Here is a 14,001-nt window from a genome sequence, read left to right as displayed (position 1 = left end):
CCCCCAAACAAAAAGACACATTTACACACCCCCCCCCCCCCCGACCCCCTTCAAAAAGACATTTATTCCCCCCCCCCCCCCCAAAAAAAAAAAAAAAAAAAAAAAAAAGCTCAAAAACATTTTCAACTGCATTACTGGTCTCTGTGCATTGTAAGAATTTTTGGTGAATCGATGTCGAAAATGACACTGGTGCCAATCGGCAAAATGTACTCGTACAATAATTCTACTCTTCACTGAAAGCACTCAGGCCATTGATTTTTGGTACTGTGTTTTAAAGGTCCTTGTCTACATTTTTATACCGAAATCGCCATTTGACCATTAAAATGCAGAGTCTATTATCTACAAATATCAACAATACACCCCCTTTCGATCAGGAAAGACGAAGCCAGTGTAGCCGTTTGAAAATTCATTGTAGTTTGACGAAAAGTATTGGGTCCTGGCAAGTGCATGTACAAGCGAAGAAAGATTAAAGTTACTCCAATGGAAAATTTTACATAATATTTATCCCACAAATATTTTATTGCATAAAATGAAGTTAAAAGAAAATAGTTTATGTAGTCTTTGTAATGAAATTGATTATATTGAACACTTCTTTTGGAAATGTAGTAAAATGAAATTGTTTTGGGAAAATGTTAGAAGATGTATATTTGTTAATACGGGAGAAAATATTATATTAACAGAAAAAGATGTATTGTTTGGATACTCTCCAGAAGTGCAAACCCCCATAAACAAAATTATTAATCATATTTTGCTCATTTCAAAAATGTGTATCAGTAAGTATAGATATGGTAGACCTATTGATTTGAATGTGATGTTAGGATATGAATTAGCATTGCGATATTTCAGTATTGTGTAAATGTTGAAGGATGAATGAGGATACGTTGTAGACGGATGCTTGAATATTTTTTGATTAAAAGCCCCACAATGATGTGCTTGGCAAATTAAAAAAAAAAAAAAAAAAAAAAAAAAAAAAGAAAATTCATTGTAGTATTCCAGCGTACATGTAGTAGGATATCCTTATTTGGAAAATGCCAAGCGCAAAACTCCTCTCAAATCCCGTGCATTTCGTGTGTTTAAAACTGAAAAAGCGTAGACAGCGCTCCAGTGTCAAACTGTTGCTGCACTTGTTTGGGCGTGGCTATAAGCATAGTGACATGAATTTGATTGGTCAGTATTTTTAGGCAAAGCACATGTTCTTAGAAAACAAAATATTGGAAGCGTGAGTCACCCTACCCAAAAATAAAATCTTTTTTTACATATATTTTTTTTTCTATAACTTTTTTCCCCATGGTTCATTCATCATTTGACATAATTTTGTATCAAAATCTAACCATAACATTATTGAAAAAAAAGCAAAAATGTAGACGACCACCTTTAAGTGGAGGGATACTCGTATACCATGTACAAGCCTGGATAGATCTGAGATGGTGAGCTGAGTCGTTTACACGAGAAGGACTGTGCCTTTACATTTTGTTTGTTATAGTAATGGCAGTTGAATAGTGAATTTTAAATGTGCAGTTGAAGTTTGTATGGCTCTACAATATCATTGCTTTTTTGCATTTAAATTTGTTGTCGATCTACATGTATTTGTTTTCTGAAATATAATTGTAGACTTATAGAATGGTTGACCAGCTAATGTCCTCACCTATATTTAGGGTAAGGCTGAGTTTCATTTTATGGTGTGTACGTGTGTGGGGTTTGTTTTTTTTATCAATAAATGACCACTGAATTTGGATCTGTGCAGAATGGCAGTTCACAAGCTTTGAAGACATTTCAACAGATTTAAATGTTGTACGTTTTAACAGATTCAAAAGCCTTAACATTTGAAAGGATTTAAAGTCTTGGCTGTGAAGTCAGCTTGAGGTTGATCAGAACAATAATTCATCCAAGCATGAGAACCCCCCCCCCCCCCCCCCCCCCCCGCAAACGTCCCCCTCCTGCTCCATGTCTGGCTTGAAATGTTAAAACGTGGAGATCTGAGACGTCATGCCCAACACATACCAATATAAAGCAATATGCAAAGGCTAGCAAATGCTAACTTCATGAAAATAACTGCATTTCTGAAACATTGTCTGCACAACTTTACACAAGGGAATGTTTTATGGAAATGGTTGATTAGGTACAAAGTACAAAATGTGCGCATTTTATATCACGTACAACATCACGACGAGGCTTGCTTGGAACACAAGACAAAAGGAAAACCAAACAAGTCGCGTAAGGCGAAAATACAACATTTAGTCAAGTAGCTGTCGAACTCACAGAATGAAACTGAACGCAATGCCATTTTTCAGCAAGACCGTATACTCGTAGCATCGTCAGTTCACCGCTCATGACAAAGGCAGTGAAATTGACAAGAAGAGCGGGGTAGTAGTTGCGCTACGAAGGATAGCACGCTTTTCTGTACCTCTCTTTGTTTTAACTTTCTGAGCGTGTTTTTAATCCAAACATATCATATCTATATGTTTTTGGAATCAGGAACCGACAAGGAATAAGATGAAAGTGTTTTTAAATTGATTTCGACAATTTAATTTTGATAATAATTTTTATATTTTTAATTTTCAGAGCTTGTTTTTAATCCATATATAACATATTTATATGTTTTTGGAATCAGAAAATGATGGAGAATAAGATGAACGTAAATTTGGATCGTTTTATAATTTTTTTATTTTTTTTTTACAATTTTCAGATTTTTAATGACCAAAGTCATTAATTAATTTTTAAGCCACCAAGCTGAAATGCAATACCGAAGTCCAGGCTTCGTCGAAGATTACTTGACCAAAATTTCAACCAATTTGGTTGAAAAATGAAAGCGTGACAGTGCCGCCTCAACTTTCACGAAAAGCCGGATATGACGTCATCAAAGACATTTATCAAAAAAATGAAAAAAACGTCTGAGGATATCATACCCAGGAACTCTCATGTCAAATTTCATAAAGATCGGTCCAGTAGTTTAGTCTGAATCGCTCTACACACACACACACACACACAGACAGACACACACACACACACACACACACACACACACACACACACATACACCACGACCCTCGTCTCGATTCCCCCCTCTACGTTAAAACATTTAGTCAAAATTTGACTAAATGTAAAAAAGAACCCGCAGAAGAAGCTGCCAACTCCCAAGTAGACAATGAAGATTTAAAAAGAGATACAACATGGGCAGAGTTATTCGTTCGTTTTTGTGTAAAAACAAGATGCAACACTTGCAGAAAGTTCTTTTTGAAAGTATTACATTACAATTCAAACTGTCTGCCTACCAAGAAATATGTAAGTGTAACAATTCTTGAAAAAAAGAACGAAGCAACTCCTCACAACAGCCAAGGAACGAGGGTACTGTACACGCATCAATAAAAAAAATTCGCTTGACATAAATAGAGGAACTCCGTTAGTGATATGCAGACACACATCGCATGCAGTTCAATGTTGCAGACAATTTGAAAGAAGTCAAAACAGAAATAAAAAAAAATACAAATTTTGATGTTTTGGTATATATATACAAATCAGTCATTCTGTACCCGATAGCTAAAAAAATATCAAGCAAAAGTCAAGGTTCAAGTTTTACGGTAGTTTTCAAGGACACGAAATCAATCAATGACGATGATTTCAACACGGCAGATGTGTAAGTTTAAAAAAGACGACATGTGAAATGTATAAGCCACGTTCAGTTGAACAAATTACAATGACTTCACAACCATTTGTGAGATAATTAACTCAGTATAACTCATGCTGATTCGTATTTTCACATAAAACTAAGAGACACACATATATATATATGTCGTGCCGAATTCACGGAATTGCCGAATTCGCGGAATCAGCAACATTTTTGCCCATTTCCCGTAATCGGCAAAACGCTGCCTATTACGACATATATATATATATGTGTGTCTCTTAGTTTTACTGATGATGAACTTTAATTCCAACAAGGAGAACTTCGGTCAATTAGTATTCACAAACATGAAATACAAATCATGATTTAAATGTGAAAGTTTAAGAACATATGCAGCACGTGTTTCCGCATTTCTCTTTTGTGCACGTTTGCTCGATGACATTTACATGAAAATTCAAACATTAGGTAGGTTTCAACTTGTAGACAAACTACAACACCAGCAACCGAATCAATTAATGCAGCAGTCTGTTTAATGTCAGGTCATACCAGAACCGGTCAGGTGCATTACAGTGGTTTTGCGTCTAAACCATCCAGCATTTTTTTAAGCATAAATCGCAGATGATAACAGTTAAACAGAGATGCAACACACATACACACAATAATATTTGCAGAGAATAGCCTACCAATCACATTTGAAACTCCCAGCCTTCAAGTTTGTAAATAAAGTTGAACAAAATACAGTTTTCGCTGTGGCAGTCTCAGTTGGGGAAATAAGTGTCAACTTAGAAGGTGAGAGTCAACACTGATCCAGCAGTGCTGCCTCAAACATACTTTTCTTCCCATATGAAGATCACGTGATCGAATCATCATAGATCTGTCACGACTTTTACACGGACTTAAAGCCGAACATCCGTCTCCAGGGCTGATCGAGGTGTACGAAGCGAAAGTGGGTGCCACCCAAGTGGGTGGGAGCCAGCCGCGGCTTCTGATTGGTTGAAATCACAACAAATCTCAATGTCAACCAATCAGACCACGCGGCTGGCTCCCATCCACTTGAGTGGCACCCACATTCGCATCGTGCACCCCAACCCTGGAGACCAAGCCATGTTATAGTAGAAGACGGGCGGGGATGTAGCTCAGTCGGTAGCGCGCTGGATTTGTATCCAGTTGGCCGCTGTCAGCGTGAGTTCGTCCCCACGTTCGGCGAGAGATTTATTTCTCAGAGTCAACTTTGTGTGCAGACTCTCCTCGGTGTCCAAACACCCCCGTGTGTACACGCAAGCACAAGACCAAGTGCGCACGAAAAAGATCCTGTAATCCATGTCAGAGTTCGGTTGGTTATAGAAACACGAAAATACCCAGCATGCTTCCTCCGAAAGCGGCGTATGGCTGCCTAAATGGCGGGGTAAAAAACGGTCATACACGTAAAATTCCACTCGTGCAAAAAAACACGAGTGTGCGTGGGAGTTTCAGCCCACGAACGCAGAAGAAGAAGAAGAATAGTAGAAGACCACAGAGCTAATACTAGCGTTGCCAGCACGTGCTGCTTTGACATTTAACGTGCGCCACACACAAGACAGAAGTCGCAAGCACAGGCTTCATGTCTCACCCAGTCACATTATTCTGACACCGAACCAACCAGTCACATTATTCTGACACCGAACCAACCAGTCCCAGCACTAACCCCATAATGCCAGACGCCAGGCGGAGCAGCCACTAGATTGCCAATTGTAAAGTCTTAGGTATGACCCGGCCGGGGTTCGAACCCACGACCTCCCGCTCCACTGGGCGGACTTCTTACCACTAGGCCACCGTGTTGCGGTCTGCGTTGAATGCAAAGTAGGATTTTTGTTAGGAATTGATAGACGATGCATATCTACTGTGCACGGGTGAGAACCTAAAGATCGAGGACCAAAGGGTCGAGGCACAAAGGTCGAGGACATTATTTTGGTCGAGGGTCAAAATGTCGAGTGCGACAAAAGGTCGAGGTTCAAAATGTCGAGTGCCACAAAATGTCGACACTGAGCAACACGAGGGGACAAAAGGTCGAGGATTGAAAAAGGTCGAGGATTAAAAAAAAGTCGAGGTTTGAAAATGTCGATTTCATTTTCTGTAAGTGCACCACTGTCTGTGCCCATGCATGCTGAATTCATTATCTTTAATTATTCATCCCTTTTGCTGTCGACATTTTGTCCCACTTGACCTTTTTTCATCCTCGCCCTTTTGACTCTCGACCAAATGTCCTCAGTCGACCGGCTTTTGTGCCTCGACATTTTGTGCTTCGACCTTTTGTGCCTCGACATTTTGAACTTTTGTCGCACACCCATTGTGCACATCGACACCGATGTATAAAAACCTGAACAGATCTGTGGTGGCTGTTGACATGATAAGTGACATGAGAAGAAAGTTTTTTTTTGTTTTAAAGAATAAAAACCAGTGGAAGAAACAAAATGTCACATTATGACAAATCATGCAGTTACTGGGGAAGTAGGTAACAGAAATATGAAGCCATTTCATTCGATTGGAGACGCAGCATTGTTGCAGACTGTTTGGCTGCTGTCAGAAAAGAAAACAAAGAAATCTCACCTGATTATATAAACCAATGCATGAATGATGAACCAGACGACTGAAGTTGAATAGCTATGAAAGCCATTTCATACGGATTGGAGAAGCAACAAAGACCATCCATTTTATAATGTTAAACACGATGAAAACTCGCATGATGATTAATAAACGACTGATAATGAAGAAGTGGACAAAAAAGCCACCTTAGAAGATAAATAAGGTGAAGAAATTTCACATGATAATAAATCAATGACTGATGAAGAACTTGACATGACAGAAAATAAAATCCATTTCACACGATTGGAGACGCAACATAGACCATCCAGTAAATGATGTTGAAGATGAGGAAAGAAAACGGAAAGCACACGCGCGCAAATTTGTCTGCCATTCGCGCTCTCTGGACCCCTGTGAAATCCTTTTTGAACAGATGTCTCTTGCTCACGTGCTGTTTGCTCATTGTTACTTCCACCTGAAAACAAAGAAGGATCATTGTGTGAGACATGAAATCACAGTGTGGACAGAACGTATTCTTTGCATACGCAGCCCTGTGCATGTTCGCAACAGATAAAGGCACGCACACGCTCGCACGCCCACAAACGCACGCACGTACTCACACACACATCCACACCAACACCCACACACACATATGCGGCACCTACTCCCCCCCCTACAACCACACCATCGCCGCCACTATCACAGCCACCATTGACATGTGTTCTAATCCTCCATATCCGCTGTTGGTAATGTGGAGGGAAAAAACACACGTCTGGACCGCCACCCTCACCATCAAGTCATTTTGACGATCCTCCATTCTAACTTTCTGCAGTGAGAGGAGAATAAAGATACTTTTTCTGACCTCACTCTCCTCTGTGATCTTGTCGATGGGATCACATGACGTGATGCTTGCTCCGTTGCGCACCCGACTGCTTCCCCCTCCCGGCCGACCACGCTCCACGAATGACTGGCGCCTCTTCTCCACACGTGATTGCACGTTGACGTAAGCGAACTCCAAGAGGGCGGCGAAGACGAAGACCAGACAGCCCTGTAGACAAAGAAACAAGTCGCGTAAGGCGAAAATACAATATTTAGTCAAGTAGCTGTCGAATTCACAGAATGAAACTGAACGCAACGCAACGCAGCAAGACCGTATACTCGTAGCATCGTCACTCCACCGCCCGTGGCAAAGGCAGTGCCCGTGGAATTGACAAGAAGAGCGGGGTATTCGTTGCGCTAAGAAGGATAGCACGCTTTTCTGTACCTCTCTTCGTTTTAACTTTCTGAGCGTGTTTTTAATCCAAACATATCATATCTATATATTTTTGGAATCAGGAACCGACAAGGAATAAGATGAAAGTGTTTTTAAATTGATTTCGAAAAAAAATTTTTGATAATAATTTTTATATATTTAATTTTCAGAGCTTGTTTTTAATCCGAATATAACATATTTATATGTTTTTGGAATCAGAAAATGATGGAGAATAAGATAAACGTAAATTTGGATCGTTTTATAAATGTTTTGTTTTTTTGTTTTTACAATTTTCAGATTTTTAATGACCAAAGTCATTAATTAATTTTTAAGCCACCAAGCTGAAATGCAATACCGAAGTCCGGGCTTCGTCGAAGATTACTTGACCAAAATGTCAACCAATTTGGTTGAAAAATGAGGGCGTGACAGTGCCGCCTCAACTTTCACGAAAAGCCGGATATGACGTCATCAAAGACATTTATCAAAAAAATGAAAAAAAACGTTCGGGGATTTCATACCCAGGAACTCTCATGTCAAATTTCATAAAGATCGGTCCAGTAGTTTAGTCTGAATCGCTCTACACACACACACAGACACACACACACACACACGCACACACACACGCACACACACGCACACACACACGCACATACACCACGACCCTCGTTTCGATTCCCCCTCGATGTTAAAATATTTAGTCAAAACTTGACTAAATATAAAAACCTGCATGTTGAAGTAGACGAACTCCAAGAGGGCGGCGAAGACTAACACCAAGCAGCCCTGTAGATACGAAAACAAAGAAAACTGCATGTTGACGTCAGCAAGAGCGCAGCAAATTTATGGCATGCAGCCCTGTAACTTGCCGCCATCCTCACGTCAATAGCTGTCAAGCTAGGACTTGCTAGACAGCAACATTTTCTCCTCTGTGAAATTCGAGGACTGCGAAAAAAATAATCCTGAACACAACTTTCAACAAAATCTTCTAATCATATACAAAAACACACAAGAATGTTCCCAATTACACGCTAAACACACTCTTCATGTTATCCACAAAAGACGGACGCAGTAGCGTAGTGGATAAGACATCGTTCTTCTAATCGGAAGGTCGTGAGTTCAAATCCCGGCCGCGGCCGTAAGCTGCCTGAGTGGCGGGGTGAAAACGGTCATACACATCTAAATCCACTCGTGCAAAAACATGAGTGAACGTGGGAGTTTCAGCCCATGAACGAAAAAAAGAATTCCCCAAAACTGACCGACATCCAGACGTCAATGGCCTTGAGGTAGGACACCCTGGGTAGCGAGGCCTTCTCCCCGGTGCTCTGGGTGGTCATGGTGAGAACGGTCAGCAGGCCCAGCGACACCCGGGCAGGGATGGCCTCCAGGTCGATCCAGAAGGACACCCAGGAGAGCATGACGATCAGGCAGGAAGGCACGTAGACCTGAGCGATGTAGTAGCCGAACTCTCTGACCAACTCGAAGTCTGCTCGGATGCACGTGTAGTTGCCTGCAGAGCGCACGTCTGTCGTGGTTTTAGGTTAAGATTGTTGAGTGTGAAAACAGACTCGTGGGAAAATTAGTTTAAAAACTAAAAGAGACCTTAACTCGATCACCCATGCCAACAACAAAACAAAACACAAGTTCGCATTTGAAGGCTTCTTCGTGACAAATACAAAAACACTAACTAAAAAAAACCTATTAAAACAACTGAAACAAGAATGAAAGAGAGAAGAAAAAATTAGAGAGGGCATTCTTTCTTTCTTTCTTTATTTGGTGTTTAACGTCGTTTTCAACCACGAAGGTTATATCGCGACGAAGAGAGGGCATTAGATATTTAACGATTTGAAAGATGAGTAACTAGAATGAATACCCGCTTCGCCGGGTATCCGGCTTCGCCGGGGAGAAGTAGAGGAATACCCGGCTTCGCCGGGATGAAAGCGTTGTAGACAGTGACCTTCTAAAAATAGTAACGGGAATATCCGGCTTCGCCGGGATGAAAGCGTTGTGGACAGTGACCTTCTAAAAATAGTAACGGGAATATGGATTGACGCCACACGAAGGAAGGGAGATAAACGCAAAACACTGGAGAAGATAAGGAAGAGTTACTGGGAATGGATCTGGGAAGATGAACAGAAAAACCAAAATCGGTTCAGCGCTGCGCGCTGAGAGCACGTGTTGAAAATTCTCATCGACCAGGTTGTGTCCGGGGTCTACCTGAATATGCCAACCAAATTTGAAGCAGATCCATCTAGAACTTTGGCCGTGCATCGCGAACACACACACACACACACACACACACACACACACACACACACACACACACACACACACACACACACACACACACACACACACACACAAGTCGTATATATATATAGAAGTCAACTGGTTAAAAAATAAATAATAACGCCATCTCTAGTGTCATTTAGTTTGCTTGGGAGTTCTGATAGACTTTTAAAGCAGTTCAAAACATATACTTGTTCATTATTGGCACAAACACACACAGAAAGGAAGAGTCAAAAAGGGAAGTTTTACCGCCTATCATGCTGCCCGAATCAAACTTGAAGTTGCATTCCCCACTCTCTCCAATCTGGACGCGGAAACGTGGTAAGGTCACTCCATCTCGTATGACGACGGGTAAATCGTGCCATTTGAATATCACGTTCTCGATGCTGAAGCTGTCTGAAACACGTCATCACAGTGCACAGTGACGTCATCAATGAGGTTGGACAAACGGTAGTAGTAATAGTAATGGGTCATTCTGCTTCATGCGAGCTTCGTTGATTTTTTTTTTAGAAACGAATAACATTTTGTCAGCTTTTCTTCTCTGACAGCTTTTCTTCTTCATATATTTGTTCTTCTTTCTTAATCTTTCTTAATTAGTTGCTCATAACTTTTATGCTTTGTTTTGTTTTGTGTTTTTTGTCCTTATGTACAGTGTTTGACGCTGCACACATCATTGCACGAGAATTATGGTCCACTTTCCTCATTGCAAACAATGTAAAAGATCCCAGCTGTTCCCCTTTAATAAATTCTCTCGATACTTTACTAAAAAAATGTATATAACTACACTTTGTAGATCGTATAAATCTAAATCTAACCAAATGCACGAAGAATCTTAAACAGATGAGAATGAGGCAGAGCGATGTTAAGATATCAAATAACCAAATGCATACGACATGTGTAATAGAGTAAGCGAGAGTTGTACATTTAAAAAAAAGAGTGAGGATGAAAGTCGCTTGTTCATTTCAATGCTTGTTATTCTCTCAGGTGCCAGGAGAAATGGTTCCGTACAACTCTCGCTTACTCTATTTCACATGTCGAATGCATACAGAGCGATTACTTCCTTTTGGTTATTTGATACAAATGCACGAAGGACTCGAATTACACGTACCTTTAAATTCAAAGCCAGTTTAACAGGAGTAAGTTTTGGCTAATTTAATAGCCCCCCCCCCTCCCCCACCCCAATCTTCTTTGTGAAATGTGGGCACCAGCAAACAACAACAGTCAGATTTTACAACAAACAGCACTGTAAAACCCAGGTCAGTCGCCCGAGGGCCATTGATCTGTTCAGCTATAAATAGCTCGGTGATCAAAGCAGACAACCCTTTACAGCAGCTGCAGTGACAAGGGAGACTACTGCGTCGAAATGTCACATATAGAGGGTGAAAGGTTGCACTTACAACTTCCAAGATATATGGAACACGTCTGCTCGTCGTGAGGATACCTCTCCAGGTACATGTCACAGCTCAGTGTCAGTGATATCCTGAGACAAAAGAAAATTCGATTAATTATACAGTACGTAGAACCCAATTTCGAGACGTAGACACCCCAATTACATCCTTAATTCCCCCTTTGGAGAGTTTTAGTTTCAGTGTCAGGTCTGGACATATTGTAGCCTTAGCACTCTTGTTGAGGTGACAACATCTCCTCTGAGGGTAGTTTTCACTAACCTGATACTGGTCCTGATGGTCCCGTTCCTGTAGATGTGAAGCACTCTTGTTGAGGTGACAAAATCTCCTCTGAGGGTAGTTTTCACTAACCTGATACTGGTCCTGATGGTCTCGTTCCTGTAGATGTGAAGCACTCTTGTTGAGGTGACAAAATCTCCTCTGAGGGTAGTTTTCACTAACCTGATACTGGTCCTGATGGTCCCGTTCCTGTAGATGTGAAGCACTCTTGTTGAGGTGACAAAATCTCCTCTGAGGGTAGTTTTCACTAACCTGATACTGGTCCTGATGGTCCCGTTCCTGTAGATGTGAAGCACTCTTGTTGAGGTGACAAAATCTCCTCTGAGGGTAGTTTTCACTAACCTGATACTGGTCCTGATGGTCCCGTTCCTGTAGATGTGAAGCACTCTTGTTGAGGTGACAAAATCTCCTCTGAGGGTAGTTTTCACTAACCTGATACTGGTCCTGATGGTCCCGTTCCTGTAGATGTGAAGCACTCTTGTTGAGGTGACAAAATCTCCTCTGAGGGTAGTTTTCACTAACCTGATACTGGTCCTGATGGTCCCGTTCCTGTAGATGTGAAGCAGTCTGTTGGCCATGGTGACGTCATGGATCTTGGCGTCCTTGTCGTTGACGAAGTAGAGGTCCGGCATCCAGAACATGTCCAGCAGCTTGGAGTCCACCTCCAGTCTGTCCAGAACCTCGTCCCCCATCAAGTCTAAGTAGATAAGCAAAACAATAGTGAATGAATAAATGAATAAATAAACAAATAAAGATCCCATGTTCGAGACAGGCCTATTCATATGACATTTTGCGCTTTTATTTTTATGGATAGCAACAAACAAACAAACAAACAAGCAAACTAACACACACATAGAAACACACCCACACACACACACACACACACACACACACACACACACACACACACACACACACACACACACACACACACTGGAATAAGTGTACCATTGCATAAAAAAGGAGATCCAACGAGTCCGAGTAACTATAGAGGAATCACTCTTAGTAGTAATTTGGGAAAATTGTTTTGTAAAATCATAAATTCAAGAATCAACAACTTTTTAGAAAAAAATAATATTTTGATAAAAGAACAAGCTGGGTTTCGAAAAGGATACCGAACGATGGATCAAATATTCATTCTGAAGAAAATTGTAGACGATATTATCAATACTAAAAATGGTAGATTATATTGATGTTTCGTAGATTTTCAAAAAGCTTTTGATAACGTTTGGCATGATGCACTTTTACTTAAGATATACAAAACCGGCATAAGAGGTAAATGCTACAATATAATCAAAAACATGTATATTAATACAAAGATATGCACACAAATGCAAGGTGGATATTCACCAGATGTATTGGTTAAAAAAGGAGTACATCAAGGAAATACATTAAGCCCAACTCTTTTTAATATTTTCATTAATGATATAACTGATGGAATGCCTGACGTTGATTCGCCATACATTAACCAGGATACAAAAATATCGTGTCTACTGTATGCAGATGATCTAGTACTTCTTTCAAAATCAAAAATAGGATTACAAAATAAGTTAGATTATCTAAATAACTATTGCCTACAGTGGGGTTTGAAAATTAACATAGAAAAAACAAAAATTATAGTATTTTGTCATATAAATCCAAAAATGCACACAATATTTAAATGTGGAACTGATGTAATCAAAGTAACAGATCAATATAAATATTTAGGGGTCATATTCAACAAGAATGGAAATTTTGATACAGCTCAAGATCATTTAAGTAAACAAGGTAATAAAGCAGCACATTCCCTCCGCAGAATTTTCAGCAATCAAAACGTGCAAATAGATACAATGATACATTTATTTGATTCACTTGTAAATCCGATATTAACATATGGCGCTGAAATTTGGTATCCGTTTACGTTTAATAATAAAATAAAACAAACAAATACTGATCATTTCTTTGGATCATGTTTATCTAGCAAAAATCCTCATGAATTTGTTTATATCAAATTTTGTCGATTCCTTCTTGGAGTTCATAGAAAAGCTATGTGGATACCTGTACTGGGGGAATTAGGAAGGTTCCCTTTAGGATTAAAAATGTTATCACAAACAATAGCATTCTGGGCGCATATTCTAGACTCCAAACAAGATTCGTATATACATCAATTATATGACTCAATGTTGCACCATCGGACAGAAACGCCATGGCTACAATTTGTTAGACAATCTCTTTGTAACTTAGGTTTTAGTCACGTTTGGCATAACCAATCTACATTAAATGTACACAAATTAAAGTTTGCCATTGACAAAAAACAACAAGAGGAATATATAAGATACTGGACAAAAGAAAAATCAGATACATATTCCAGACTTAAGTTTTATTCTATGATCAGTAAATCTTACGAAATGCAGTCATACTTAATACAAATTAAGAATAATAAACACAGAAAGATGTTAAGCAGATTAAGGACTAGCACACATTGTTTAAAAATTGAAAGTGGAAGACATCAGAATATCCCCAAAGAAAATCGTCTTTGTATTGAATGCAATGTCATAGAAGATGAAATACATTTTCTAGATAAATGCAATAAATATGTTAAATTAAGGGATGAATTTAAA

General features: G+C 39.8%; 1 protein-coding gene across 2 annotated transcripts in view; it reads right to left on the bottom strand.

The window, feature by feature from the left end:
* Positions 1-1,915: 1,915 nt before the first annotated feature.
* The window catches only part of LOC138963869 (glycine receptor subunit alpha-2-like), an 88,181-nt gene continuing 76,095 nt past the window's right edge, over positions 1,916-14,001 (bottom strand). For both annotated transcript variants that reach the window (XM_070335728.1, XM_070335731.1), the window contains exons 5-10: positions 11,924-12,098; positions 11,114-11,196; positions 9,966-10,112; positions 8,687-8,937; positions 7,044-7,229; positions 1,916-6,656 (exon numbers count right to left, since the gene is read on the bottom strand). In XM_070335728.1, the coding sequence (XP_070191829.1) occupies positions 6,480-6,656; positions 7,044-7,229; positions 8,687-8,937; positions 9,966-10,112; positions 11,114-11,196; positions 11,924-12,098 (1,019 nt within the window). In that variant the 3' untranslated portion in view covers positions 1,916-6,479. The remainder of the gene's footprint in view (positions 6,657-7,043; positions 7,230-8,686; positions 8,938-9,965; positions 10,113-11,113; positions 11,197-11,923; positions 12,099-14,001) is intronic.

This window comes from Littorina saxatilis, linkage group LG1, assembly GCF_037325665.1.
Source record: "Littorina saxatilis isolate snail1 linkage group LG1, US_GU_Lsax_2.0, whole genome shotgun sequence".
NCBI classification, from domain to species: Eukaryota; Metazoa; Mollusca; class Gastropoda; order Littorinimorpha; family Littorinidae; genus Littorina; species Littorina saxatilis.
Note: the sequence above shows the minus strand (reverse complement) of the source record. Positions and strands in the feature narration are given on the sequence as shown.